At 39.2% G+C, this 14738-nt stretch overlaps 1 protein-coding gene across 2 annotated transcripts in view; it reads right to left on the minus strand.

Annotated features, from left to right (window-relative positions):
• Nucleotides 1–867: 867 nt before the first annotated feature.
• The window catches only part of THSD4 (thrombospondin type 1 domain containing 4), a 720353-nt gene continuing 706482 nt past the window's right edge, over nucleotides 868–14738 (minus strand). For both annotated transcript variants that reach the window (XM_044279718.1, XM_044279719.1), the window contains 3 exons: nucleotides 6504–6683; nucleotides 4863–5007; nucleotides 868–1219 (listed from right to left, as the gene is read on the minus strand). In XM_044279718.1, coding sequence (XP_044135653.1) covers nucleotides 1077–1219; nucleotides 4863–5007; nucleotides 6504–6683 — 468 coding nt within the window. In that variant the 3' untranslated portion in view covers nucleotides 868–1076. The remainder of the gene's footprint in view (nucleotides 1220–4862; nucleotides 5008–6503; nucleotides 6684–14738) is intronic.

Below are 14738 nucleotides of genomic sequence, written 5' to 3' on the forward strand. Positions count from 1 at the left end.
AAAGGTACTAAGCACGTCTGGTAAAGTTAGTCAAACATTAGTAATATCACATAATGGTATTTGTATGTCACCTGGCCTAAAATTCCTAATGTGATTCACTCATTTTAGAATAAAAAATCCTTAGGGCCAGGTTGAAAACAAATAATTAAGCAGAGTGCTGCTAGTGTTGTAGGAACTGTATATATATCTATATATATATATAGTGCACATGTCAAGGGGTGATGACTGGGAAGATGTGAGATTTTTCTAAATGCATTGACAGACACATTTACTAATGTAGGTTTATAAAATAGTTACAGTGCACTTAAAAGGAACCTAAACCTTCATTCAAAGCATGGAAGATGCAAGGGCGCTTCTCAGAATGCTCTGCACCTTTGGCTTACATCGGCTCTTCCCTGCTTTTGCAGCATTCAGAGTACAGATCCACAGAAGTATAGAGGATCTGTACTCCGCATGCTGCAAAAGCAGGGAAGAGCCGATGCAGGCCAAAGTGAACTGAGTAAAGGCTTATGTCCCCTTTAAATGAGTAGCTTCTAAGATAACAAACTGCGATCCACCATTTGTTCTTGACAAATTATTAAGGCATTTACCAATAACCAATGTCCGACATATTTGTCATATTAACAGAAGCCGAAAGAATGCAGCATTTCCTTTTTATATATAAAATCATTATTTACACGATTGTTAATCCAACATCCCGGTCTAACTAAACTACAATTTCTTGATTATTTACAGAACACAAAATACCCACAAGTTAAAAAAAATAGATGCTAAATCTGTGCCTCTTTATTTGGCTCTTCTTACTGGTGAAGGATGGGTATTGTATTGTTCCAACAGTGTGCACAAAGTCAAGTTTAAAATAGTGTGAAAAATTCTCAGCTCAGATTATAAAAAAAAAAAAAAAATCCCTATAAAAGCTGTGGCAATTTAGAGAGCCATGTCGCTGGTGATCAGGTCCCATGTGGCATAAAATGAGAAGTTTGTACTGTACAACCAGAGGCAAGGAAGCCAGATCAATAATTGTCACTGTTTTTCTGCTGCCTCTTGTCTTGGGTAAAAAATAAATTCAGTAGTTGTTATCTTCGTCCTAGGAAGCCTGATTGCCTGCTGGCTGCTTTCACGCAGGAAGCACAACAAGCCGTCTTGTAATAGGCATATACGCAAAGCCTGGCCTGTACCACCACATTGCAGTTGTAGTATTTGTCCTTGCAATGCTCATCTGGAAGTAAAAGAAAATAAGAAAATCTCAGAGGCATTAGTTGTACAAAGCATAAAAGTTATAGTAAAATTTCATTTTAGAGCTTAAAGTGGTTGTCTGCTCCTTCAATATTGATGGCCTGAGTATAGGCATCAAAATCAGAGGAATAAGGATCTGACAACCCAGACCCCCACCAATCAGCTGTTTCAGAGTAGCTCCAGAGCCAAACGTCAGCACCAGAACTACACAGTTCCATCCACTGTGTACTGAATGGAGCAAATTACTGCAGTGCTGCTCCTATTGAAGTGAACGGGAGCTGTGTAGTCCTGGAGCCAACCTACAGCACCAGGGCTACTCTGAAGAAGCTTATCGGCAAGGGTGCGGGATGTCAGGCCCCTGCCGATCAGATACTGGTGGCCTATCCTGAAGAATCAGCATGACCTATCTTGGAGTGTAATCCTCACTGAATCTCCATTTCAATTAAAATGCAGTTTTGTATTCAAGTAAAAGCCCATTGGTTGAAAAACTGCACGGAAAACTTGCATGAAAAAAAAAAAAAGACATGCTTGGATTCCATACTGCATTTTGTAGGTGGAGTTTCAAAATCTGTCATGTGAACGTACCCTAAAGATGAGCCAAATTTACGACTGTCTCAGGCTGAATGGTACGTTCTTTGCACAGCTAGACACTTCTGTGTTAACCCCTTCTACCCCCCAGCAATGTTCACTTTTTGCCTTTTTGTTTTTCACTCCCTGCTGTCCGAGAGTCAGAATTTATTTTTCCATTCACATAGACGATTGAGGACTTTTTTTGCAATACAAGTTGTATTTTCTAATAGGACCACTCAATATTGCATACAATGTGGTGGGATGCTGAAAAATCCTAAATGGGGTGAAACACAATTCAGCCACTGTTTTGTGGGCTTAGGGCATCATTTATGACCAGATAGTGGTATATATCTGGGGACAGATTCTGTCACATGCCATGGTGAGGCAGAATCTACAACTTCTTCCCCACTCAGGCTAGGTCTAAAAAAGTGGCCGTGGCATGGGCAGGGAAGGGGACAGACCGGTTTCTATGCCTGGTTTATGCTACATGCACACCAACGTGCCGTATTTTGCGGTCTGCAAATAACAGATCAGCAAAACACAAATGCCACCGTTGTGCATTCTGCAATTTGCGGAACGGAAAGGGTGGGCCATTATAGAAATGCCTACTCTTTGCAAAATGGACAAGAATAGGACATGTTCTATATTTGTTGCACATCCTTTGCTGCCCCATCAAAGTGAATGGGTCCACATACGAGCCGCAAAGAATGTGGCTCGGATGCGGACCCAAACAATGGTCATGTGCATTAGGCCTTAGGTATAGAAAATGATCTAAATGTAAGACAGCTAGGAAGCTGTCTTACTTTTAGAATCAGTGCTGGATGCACCGAATTTATGTAGAGGCCAGCGCCTCTACATAACTTCTGAGATCCACCGCTAGTGCAGGGGCTTATTAATACCGGCGTCTAAAATGCTGGCCTTAATAAATGTGACCCTATGTGGTAAAACTGACCTGTGAACTTCACCCTCCAGGTCAGTACGATTATGGCAATTCCACATTTATATAGTTTTTTTTTTATTGTGTTTTAATACTTAAAAGAAAATCTTTGGTCAATATTTTAACCCACATCATTTTTTTTATTATGTCTGCGCAGCTGTGTGGGGGCTCAGGTTATGTGGGACAATCTGCAGTTTTTATTGATACCATTTTGGGTTGTGTCCGACTTTTGGTCACTTTTTATAAATTTTTGGGGGAGGTAAAGTGACAAAAAATTGAAAATCAGCAATTTTTTTTTCCGTTGCGTTGTTCGCTGTGTGGGATAAATATTTTTATATTTTAATAGTACAGGGGTTTTCGCATGCAGAATTGTCCATTATGTTAATTTTTTATTCTAGGGAAAGGGGGATGATTTTCATTAATATTTTTTAAATTTTCTTTAATATTCTTAAAAACTTTCACAATTTTTTTTCTACTTTCTCTTAGGCCTTTAAGGGCCTGACATCATGCAATAATTAGATTGCCACTTTTATAAATAAATATAAATAAATCCATTGACAAATAGAATATTAAGTTGTTCATATTGCAATGTGGTGCTGCCACCTGCAGGCCTACATTGGAACATTCCTGTGAAAGGCATCGGAGTCCAGCAGGCCTCAGCCTTTCACAAGCAATGAACAGCTCTCTCGAAGTGCAGCACAGCATCTATGGGGTTTATAATGCCTGTGATTGGCATTAATATTTCCTAAGACATTAGCCCTGGGTATCTGCTGTATGAAACACCAGAAACCCAGCGGATATAGCGCCCGTTGCACTTACGACCCAAGGTCCGGAAGGGGTTACATTTATAAAACCTATTGGTTTGCTTACTTTGGATTGTTCATTTTAGCTTACTTTATAAATATGTCTAAAAATACCACCAACAATGCAACAAGTCTTGGCGCCAATTACGCCAGATATGATGAGCAGCCACAATAGTAAACGTGGGCCAAACATATGTCTTTAATGCATGCCAAAAATGAGTCTGTGTTCACACTCCATTTTTCATCAGAGATTCCAATATTTTTCACAGCAATAATGACTCTATTCTGCAGTGCTATTCTTACCATCACAAATAATGGACAACGTTATAAGTCAGAGGGACTTGTTGGTATTTGAAAGATGTTAGTGTGAACACAGTCTAAGAAGTGGCAAACCCCTATTGAACATGTTAAACTTTAGGGGCAAAAAAATATAAAATTTGGAATAAATATGTCAGGTCATAGATCATTCACAGTGATAATGCTCAGTTATTAAAACAAAGCTTATTTCTATCTATATCAAATAACTATCATACCATATCGATCAAAGAAATTATATATGGATTCATAATGCACAAGCTTTGTTAGCCTGTAGTATGTAGTGTCTGACACGTGTAAGAAAGTACAAGGAATCATCGTGGATGGTAGGTATGTGTCACTGAGGGTCCTGGCCTTGGTGGAGTAAGAGCCAGTTTTCATGTGTCAGCAGCAGTTGCTGTTTGACAGTTTGCTATTTAGTATGGCTGTATAGATGATCCAGGACGACTCCTACTAGGAGTAGTCAAAGTGCTGGGTAGGTGACTACTCCCCACGTTCCAGGACGGATTTTGTGAGGCCTATAAAAAACAGCCAGTGGTGTCAGGTGTGGGAAATTGTATCTCTCTCTCTCAGACATTGAAGCTCTGGCAATCTCTGTACCAGGATCTGAGCCTTGTGCTAGGCTGGAGGCCTGAAACCGGGAGGACTGCTCTGTTCTGAGCTAAGCCGGTCGGGTGTGGATTAACACCCAGGACCAAAGGTAACTGTTTTGCTTTTTTTGAGCTATCTGGGTGTCAACTAACACCAATTTTGCAAATGAACTCTTGTACTGTGTACTTGCAACAAGTGTGAATAAACACTGACATTTTGAGTTATAAACTGGTCTTTGCCGCTATACTGCGTCCGCTGGTCCTGACTAACAGAGAGTCCCCACACATGATATATAGTAAATGCTATACAGTAGGTAAGACATCTTTTATAATGTTTTACTGTAATTACTTTCATTAGTGTTTTATGTTTTAACTTGATCTTAGAAATGAGAATATTATACTGATAATTACCTATTTCTGGAATGCACTCTTGAGTGTTGCATGATTCAGTGTCCGCTGGTTTAAGGTCAGCTTCACATTTATCACTGTGTGACATGTCATCTGCTAAGCACCGAACCTCACGAACACGAAAACCTCCTTCACAAGACTTGGAGCACTAAGCATCGCAGGGGGTCAAAATATTAATTCAAAGGGTATCAATTACATTTCCATAACTTTAGTAGCTTCATAAAGACTTTGGCAGGGCCTTTGATATGTCACATGGTAAAATATAGTTCTAAATCCCATACTACAGACACTGAGAATGCATCAGGTATAAGGGCTATAAGAGAACATATCAGGACACAAATATTTGGAAATATTTGCAGCCAACTTTGTACTATTGCCTGTCAAGCCATTGAACTATCTAAGAATGGTATTACTGGCAGAGGTTATATTGACACAATTTAACCTAAAAGGTGATTTTCCCAAGTACAATCAGCCCAAAAAAAATCACAGACACATCTATGTTTTTCCATGGACATATTTTTACAGACTGTCTAGGAATTGCTGAACAATTGCCAACCCTGGAGTAAGGAGTCAAACCTCAATAGAGCCCGGTCAAATCATCTTCCAATCTACATACACCAGATCAGGACCAAAGTCAAAGGATGCACCTGTCTCCTAAATGAAGTCACCAGGATGTCACCCTGTCTTCAGTATAGTGTAGGACATCACTGTATGTACACACAGGACAGTATGGGAGGTCACAGGTAGATAAGGTCAACAGCTCTAAAAATACTACTGTGTGCAGTCATGTGAAAAAGTATGGACAATTTATGTAAAGGGACATAATCCACATGTGATTTCTGGTATATAAAGATAATGGTGATGTAACAACAAAAATTGACCCTACAACCATTTGTAAATCAAAAACCACAGATGTGCCATTTCTTTATTAGACCCTAAATGAGAGGTGCTATATGAGATTCAAATTATTTAAACATTTATGAAAGTTTGCACAGATGCCAGTGTCATATGAGATGAGGGGTTTTGCCATATATGTTGTAAAATTTTAGAAAAATATCGCACAAAACATGACATATCTGCATCATGTGGATAAACCCTAAAGTGGATCTTGGAGGAAATAATCTTATTTAGGCTATGTGTACACACTGATTTGAATGGAGTTGCTTCTGTATCATGTGCATGGATTTTTGCTATTCAGATGTGTGGGACAGTTGCAGACATTCATAAAACAAATCTGCATGTGACCATACCCTTAAACCTCAAACATTTAGCTTAGTTTGCTTTTTGTTGCTGAAATGTGGGGTGTCACCAAGCTTAAATACAAGGAGCTTTCTGGGATCTACAAAAAGAAGGTTATAGATTCCCAAGAGGGATTTAAAAAATAAAAATAAAATAATGAAACAAGTAGACCTCAGAGATTTCATTGTCTGAACCATTGTGGTGGAAGATGTTTCAAAACTACCTCTGTGGAACAATATCTATCACAGTGCACAAACTATGTAATATTTTTACATATCCATTTTTTTACATTTTTCATAGACTAAAGGAAAAAATCGTATCCAGTAACTTTTTAAAACCCCCACAATAAGAAAAATAGAATATACATAGGTGGAATGTTAATGTAGTTAAATTAAAATAACGTACCATACTCCAGTCAGTATATAACCATTTTGCACCACAGGATTTGAGAAGGCAGGACTGCTGGGAGGGAGGTCGTTCTAGATAGGAACACTCTTGTGGCTTCACTACTGTAAACCCTTCAGATGTTTTGAGGACACAAATTACATCTCTCTGCTGGGTTCCACTTCCACATTCAACGGAGCACTAGGAAAAATATGCATTTGTAAGCCATTACACACCACATGGTGAAAGCAAAAAGTCCAGGTGCGGTATCTAGTTGAAGAACAATATTATCAAGGCATCCAGAGAATTACATTATTTGATGAAGCATGTAGGGTAGGTTCGTATAGATTTCTGGATCAAAATTAACATGAAATTCACAGTCATTCTGCCTTCCATGTAAGTGAAAGGGGTTTCCGCAAACCTATTGACATTCAGTGGAAACATATATTTGTCTCTGGCGCCATCTATGAGAACAATGGGGATGTTCATTATTCTTACAGATTCTTTGATTAGTCCCATACAATTCCAATGAGACTATCCTTGTGGAGATCCACAGCAGAAAACCGCTATTCGCCGAACATGCGAACATATGGAGATATTCGCGCCCGCCATATTCTTTTACATTGTGAAGAACTTTGACCCATCACACATCCATCAGGTGGTACAGGACAGCCAATTGAGACGTTTCAGCACATGGACATACCCCCTATCTTATAAATAAACCTGATCTGGCCGCCATTTTTACATTCAGTGTTTTGCCAGTGTAAGGAGCAAGGACAGGCTGTTAGGGACACCAAACGCTAGCTAATAGGGCCACAAAAGTCATTTTAAGGACTGGTATAGGTGTGCTATCGATAGGAGTGATACACAGAGGGGTGCAATATACTTATGTGAGTCAAAAACACATAGATCTATATAGTGATCACCTGGAAGTCAGGGGCCTAGGGGCTTACTAGGGCCATTTTTATATAGGGTAAGGTTCCGGATGGGGTCGCTCTTATCAGGGCAGGTTGTCTGTGGTTAGGCTATCAGGGCCAGAATAGAACACCCCTGTAGGGCAATATCAGGGACAGTTCTTTGTCCACCCTGTCCTTCAATACCACATCATCATCTAGCCCAGTGATAGATGTTTTTTGCTTTCCCTCCGGGATTCATCGATGTGCACTGGAACCCCCCGGATTGTGGTAGGACATATGGTTTCTGATTTAGTGCCGCCGAGCACCTGATTTTGTGCAGCCGAGCACTTGTTATTGCCTATCACATCTATGCTTTTTGCTTAACTTTAATAAATTAATTTATTTTCATTTTGAGGGATATCTTTTCCATTCACACGTCCGCAAAATGGGTCCGCATCCGTTCCGCAATTTTGCGGAACGGGTGCAGCCCCATTCATTTTTAATGGGGCCGGAATGTGTTACTTACGGATGTGTAAATGGACCCTCATAGTAACATTATTAAAGGTTATGTTTTATCTTTATGTATATTCTAATGGATTGCCTTACGTGTACAATGTTATAATATACTTTCTATGTTAGAAAGTATATTATAGTGCATTTGTATTGTGCGGCAGTTGTGTGCGGTTCTGCTGTGATACTGCAGGTATACAGAGGGACAAGCGTTATTGGAACAAATAATTTCTACTGGTGTGATATACCAGTCGCCCCCCACTAAAAAAAATGATTGAAGCGGGGTGTTATACACCAATATACTTTCTTTATAGTGCATTTGTGTACCCTATAGTGCATTTGCGCATGCGAAAATGATATTTCCGATATTTCCCATTGAAAAAAATAATGAATGGAGACCGCAAATTTGAATAATACATCAGGTATGTCACTGTCCATGTTGTGGGACTTTTTGTGCACTTCTAGTAATTATTTATTGGCTGCAAATATGAGCTGATGGTTTTTCAGGTTCGCCTGCCAATAAAATGAATGGGACCCGCCGCAAACTTGCAGTTCACGAACATTTGATTGCGTTCGCGAACCGTCCCGGCAGATGTTCGTCCATCACTACATACAGCCATTGGCTATTGAGTTACATTTAGTCCCAGTCATAAACATACACCAGCATGGATGCACAGCAGAAACCCGAGTGGCAGCCTCTGATATTGCTCCTTGACGCCCTGCTCATATTAAAACCTTCCTTGGGTAGGTACTTTATAGTATTAGGGCTGAAGGACATTTAGGTTATGGCTTATCGATATACCAAATATGTCCAGATCTGAATACTCCATTAAATACTAGCCACAAATGTACTGTTTTCATCTCTACCCATTATACATATTCCATAATTCATCACATTTCTGACAGCTAGTTAAATGCCCAAAACTGCTGACTTCTTGCAGTCAATTTTTTTCTATATTAAATAACGAAATTTCTCTCCAAATTAATAAGTAAATGTCTTCAGTTTTCCAGGCTCACTCTTTAAATATTAATGGATTTTACTAATTACTCAATAGCATTTATCCAGAAATATATTTCAAGGGCTGCAAATCAATAAATACCTTAATTATAAATCACAGTTTAAAAACACAACCCCCTAATTTGTGAATTAGCAAGAGAAGTGCAGGATAAGATAAAAGTGGTCACACACTGGAAGATTTCTTGCCAACACTAACAGCCAGTGAGGTACGTTCCCATCTTCAGATCCAAACATGCTGGCCTGACATGATTGTAGAATTGCAAGTCGATTTTCTAACTTTCTGGAGAATCTATTTGTGTGATTTCAGCACCTCTGAGTCAACCGAAGTGGGAGACATTTATTAAAGCTAGTGCAAGGGAAAGGAGAGGAGTTGCTCATATTTCAGAGGTCCCTTAAAAAATCACCCAGAAGATGTGAAATTTTAACACAAAGCGTATAGGACATTTGGCTAGTGAAATATTTGGACATAAAATATTAAAACATTTACAAAGGGTCCTTTTGATTTAAGTCAGCAAAGTATGTAATGATCATTCTGAATGTGTAGGATTTTAGAAGCCTCTATTTTATATTTATTAAGATTACTTTCTCACATCATGTAGTTCTATAACACATATAACGTAATGGATTTTATAATGGGAGACCATGATGTTTTATTAATACTTCACCGTATAAACAAAGATAAAAACATTTAATCAACAGAATAAGCAGCAAGTGATTCAAATTATTGGACATAGTCTTAACACAAGTTGTATTATTTCTAAGCACTACAGGGGATACTTCTCAAACTGGTTTAAAGTAGAACTGGCTTAGTTGCCCATAGCAACCAATCACATTCCACCTTTCATTTTTCACAGCTCCTTTGGAAAATGAAAGTTGCCTATAGCAGCCAAGTCAGTTCTACTTGACACCAGTTTGATAAATCTCAACCCTACATATTTAGGTGATAAAAAGTTAGTATAAGGCCTCTTGCACACGACCGTGTGCATTTTGCGGTCCGCAAAAAACGGATCCGCAAAAAATACGGATGACATCCGTGTGCATTCCATATTTTGCGTAACGGAACAGCTGGCCCCTAATGGAGCAGTACTATCCTTGTCCGTAATGCGGACAATAATAGGACATGTTCTATTTTTTTGCGGAACAGAAATACGGAAACACAATGCACCTTCAATTTTTTTTTGCGGACCTATTGAAATGAATGGTTCCATATACGGTCTGCAGAAAAAAATGGAACAGGCAAGAAGCCTAATACTAGTATGTCATGATGAAGAACCGCTATTTTTAAAGTCTGAAACGCCCAGACAAAGTTTTCGCATATGATGTCTAGATATTTTTATACAAGGAAATAAAGCTTTTTCTTTAATGGAAGCTGGATTCTACTTTTTATTTTTGAAAGAAGCCCAATACTGTACCAATAATAATTACTTTATCACTATACTTATTAGTAAAACAAATGCTGTTAGTGAATACATTTAACTGGCTTCCTATGATCTTAAGGTGGGTAGTGAACCCACAACTGCTATAGGGTAGGGAAGAAAAGGGTAGAGGAGAAAGAAAGGCAGTTTCAGAATTTAGCCTTAACATACAAGGTCTCTAACACATACAAACTATAAAATAATATACTGTTTGATGGTTAAAGGATAGCACTGCTTGGTGCTCAGTTTAGACCAGGGGTCAACAACCTCTGGCACCCCAGCTGTTGTGAAACTACAACTACCAGCATGAACACTTGTGGAGAATGCTGGGAGCTGTAGTTTCACCACAACTGGAGCGTCAGATTGCTGGCGTTGATTTAGATCTATTGGCGGTGATATTAGGAATCAAGCTGCCAGCATTGGAAGCACTACTGGAGGTCCCTTTAAATATACTATGGGAGATTTAGTAAACTGGTGTAAAGGAAAACTGGCTTAGCTCCCCATAGCAACCAATCAGATTCCACCTTTCATTTTCCAGAGGTTGCTATGGTCAACTAATTCAGTTTTCCTTCACATTAATTTTGATAAATTGAAAGAAGGCAACTTCAACTGGCACTGCTCTGATGTCCTGAAACAATGATCAAACGTAGCAAAGTTGAAAATTCAAATAGCCTTACTATCCACACTGTAGAACACATTTCAACCCTGGGATCGGATCTTCGTAAGATACCTCAATAAAGATGCTTTGAGTTTTCAACTTCGTCTACATATTTGAGCATTCTTTTGGGACATCAGAGAAGAACCGTTTTTTTTTCTTTGGATTAATTCCTACCCAGGGAGGGTTAACCTCTTTCACAAATTACAGGTCAAGTGTCAAAACTGGAAGGATGCAAGGATGCTGCTGCCTAGGTAATAATGCAAAGTGTGTGGGGGGGGGGGGGGGGGGAGACTAAGTTTTTAGTTTTTCAGTGTTTCTTTACATTGTCTTAGCAAACTCCTTAGCAAACTCCCTGTCCCTAACATATAGCTTATATAAACAACAGGGAATTAAATAGATAAAAACTTACAAAACTAGACATGTTTTTTATGATTGTTCTATACTGGCTGCCCGCTCTAACTAATTAGCCTATTATTCTGTATAAAATATAATAGCGAGAATAATGGAAGGAAATGAGCTGGAGGGAAAAGACTTTCATCAGTATTCACTGTACTGACTCCTGAAAACATTAACAATATTATTCATTTGAATAAATTCCACTTTATATTTTAGTTTGCACTTAACACCTGTAGGTATATATAGTTAATGTTCATGATAATGCATAAGGAAATATGTATCATGTTGCATGCATATGTTAAAGGATAATAAACTAATAAAGATATTTTCTGTAACTGAAACCAGCGTTCATATAGCGCAGGAAGGCATCATGCTATTGAAGTACGCAGCAGAGCCTACAGTGCTTGGAGCCATGAAGCATTTATAATATCAGCAGTACACGAATAACAGCCTGCACTGGGTTTTTCGAATACTACATATAACAGCAAATGTGCTTTCACATTGAATACATTATTTATGAGCTCTACTCTCCAAAAGAAGACTCACAGCACAGAGATAGCCTTCAAGACCAAAATCAACAAACTAAATAGCAAGTTTTCTTTTTAATAGCAGCTATAATTGTAATTTGCCACAGTTGTATTTCAGGACACTAAAGGCCAGAGCAGGATTTTATTTAAGCAGCATCTTTCAAGAAAATGCTGTTTCTGCTCAAATTATTTTGGACTTTTTGAGTATTTTGGACTTATACAATAATAATATATTTAGTGATTTTGTTATTTTCTTTTTAAACAACTTACACTGTAAACCACTGAATACACCAATAATTCATCTGTGCCTATTAGAGTCTATGGACAAGGCCATAATATGGCAATACTTAGGGCAAGATTAGACCCTTTCTACAAGAACAGGAGAAACTTCCTCAAAGCTTTCTAGATCTCCCAGAGCAGTATCAGAATCATATCCTATCCTTACCAGTAAATACACAGCTTGCCACATTAGATTCGAAAAAGTGCAACCCTATACTCCATGCAGACCTACTGTCCCTACCTACTTGGACAATCTGCCCTAAATAGCATCCCCCAACCGTGGGATCGTCCCTAGTCTGAGTGCACAGAACCTAATCTGGGTAAAGGGGTAGTCAAACCGGGTCAAAACCAGAGACAACACTCCGGGTCAAATAACAAGGAAGGTCAAAACCAGGAAATAACATCAGAGGAAAAGTCAGCAGACAGAGGCGAGATCACAAACAGGTAGCAAGTCAGAGATTCAGAATCCAGAAAGCAAACAAAGCTTGTGAGGCAGGAGGACCAATCACAAGCAATGGTGGACACTGCCGAGAGGAAGCACATGATGCCGTCATTGAGCCAGATTGTCCCTGCTCCCCAATAGGCTGTTCAGCCCCACTGTCAGCTGAGCTGGTTGACACCGGCGGCACCACTTTAGAGAGGCCAGGTAAGTACACAACACTACTACTGAATGGAGTTGTATACACAGCCATCTATGCAAAATCTTGATGAAAATAAATGTACTAGCCGGTCCTGCTCTCTTAAAGGTGTTGTCTGGTTTCCCGATGCTGATGACTTATCAGGATAGGTTATCAATATCCTCGTCAAGGTTTACCTACAAGCCGTCAACATTGTAGCTGCGGTACAGGGTAATTACATCTGCTCAATCTCATTCACTTGCATGGGATGAAAAAGCTGTAATTACCCTACACCAGTGCTACAATGTTGATGGCTTGTAAGTAAACACTGAACTCACACAAGTGATTCGACCCCTTAAAACAGCTGAACGGCAGGGGTGTCAGGAGTCCGACCCCTGCCAATCTGGTATTGATGACCTATCCTGAAGGTAGGTCATCAGTATCAGTAAAACAAACAACCTCTTTAAAATATACAACATTTTGATTCAAACATTTTTATTAGAAGGTATATCAGACAAATAATACAAATTGCTGTACCGTACTACCAAGTGAGCCCCACGCAGGGGGTGACCAAGAAGACAATAAGTCAATATAAGCAATGAACACAAAAACAGAGACAACAAATGGTAATAAAAACAACATTGGTCCCAGTAAAACATGAAATTCAGCAGCGTGGGGGGGTATTTCAAAATAATGGTTAAATATCGGTATCCAGCACCCTATATGTGATCAGACAATTCCCCATTCACAGCATAACATAATCTAACCTATGCAGGGTATGGGAGGAGGACAGCCAAGGCTGCCAAAGTTTCGAATATGCAGCCATCGTGTAAGTTTGGATTGCGGTGATCTTCTCATAAATGGTCATTCTGTCCATTCTTTGCATGACTTCTGAGATATGAAGTGTATTAGTACACCATCTTGCCGCTATGTGAATGCAGATGTCTAGCAAAAAAAGTTGCACCAATTTAAATGGAGCTTGTCTCAGTCCCACAGGTCTGTCACCAAGGAGGCAGGTAGCTGGTAATTTATGGAAAGAGATGCCCAGAAAGTCTGTAATGATGGAGCATGTATTGGTCCAGAATGCGCTAACAACTGGACATGCCCCCAGATATGGTACATTGAGCCTACTGAATCACATCCTCGAAAAAAGAGGGGTGAGACCGAAGGGTAGAATCGATGTAGTCACTCAGGGACCATATACATCCTATGAAGGACTTTAAGTGAGGTCTCAATAAGATTGACCAGCCAACTTCCCCTACTTATAGTCTAACAACAAGTATGCCATGGATGTCCTCCTCCCATCTGGTCATAAATGGTAATTTACATTCACTTATTGGGGAATTTAGCAAATTATATAACCTAGAGACTATCCCTACTCTTTCAAATGAATATAGGATAAAACGTTCAAAAGGAGTAAAATATATAATATTTTAAGACGTCTTACTGTGGCAGCCCCTTCTTAAAAAGAAGATGGTCTAGCAAATAGCATAGATACCCAGTCATTATCCAAAGGAGCAGCAACATCCAGATAAAAATTTCCTACGAATAGTCATCCTGTATTATGTGGATGGGCTGTATCCGCCAGAGCTGCTCATACTCAGCTTGTAGATGAGGTCCATATGGCACATTAGACACCTCAGACAAAACAATCAAATATTTGCTCAGAGGTCCACTGAACTCCACTTTGGGGCAACACTAAAAAACCTCACATTGCTGCATCGATGTCAATTATATTAACTTGTTACAGGTTAGTAGCTTGAAGGTAGCAGGGCTGAGTACCAGGAGGCACTAACAAGCCATTATGCCTTTTGATATTGTGGTAGGGAAGCAAATGTATCCATGTTCACTGATTAAGGAAAGTCTATCTATGACTTTGAAGTCCATTTAGGTTACAAAGCGAATTGCTTGAATTCTATCAACTAAATTTATATGACTCC

This window comes from Bufo gargarizans, chromosome 2 (assembly GCF_014858855.1).
Source record: "Bufo gargarizans isolate SCDJY-AF-19 chromosome 2, ASM1485885v1, whole genome shotgun sequence".
Classification (NCBI taxonomy): domain Eukaryota; kingdom Metazoa; phylum Chordata; class Amphibia; order Anura; family Bufonidae; genus Bufo; species Bufo gargarizans.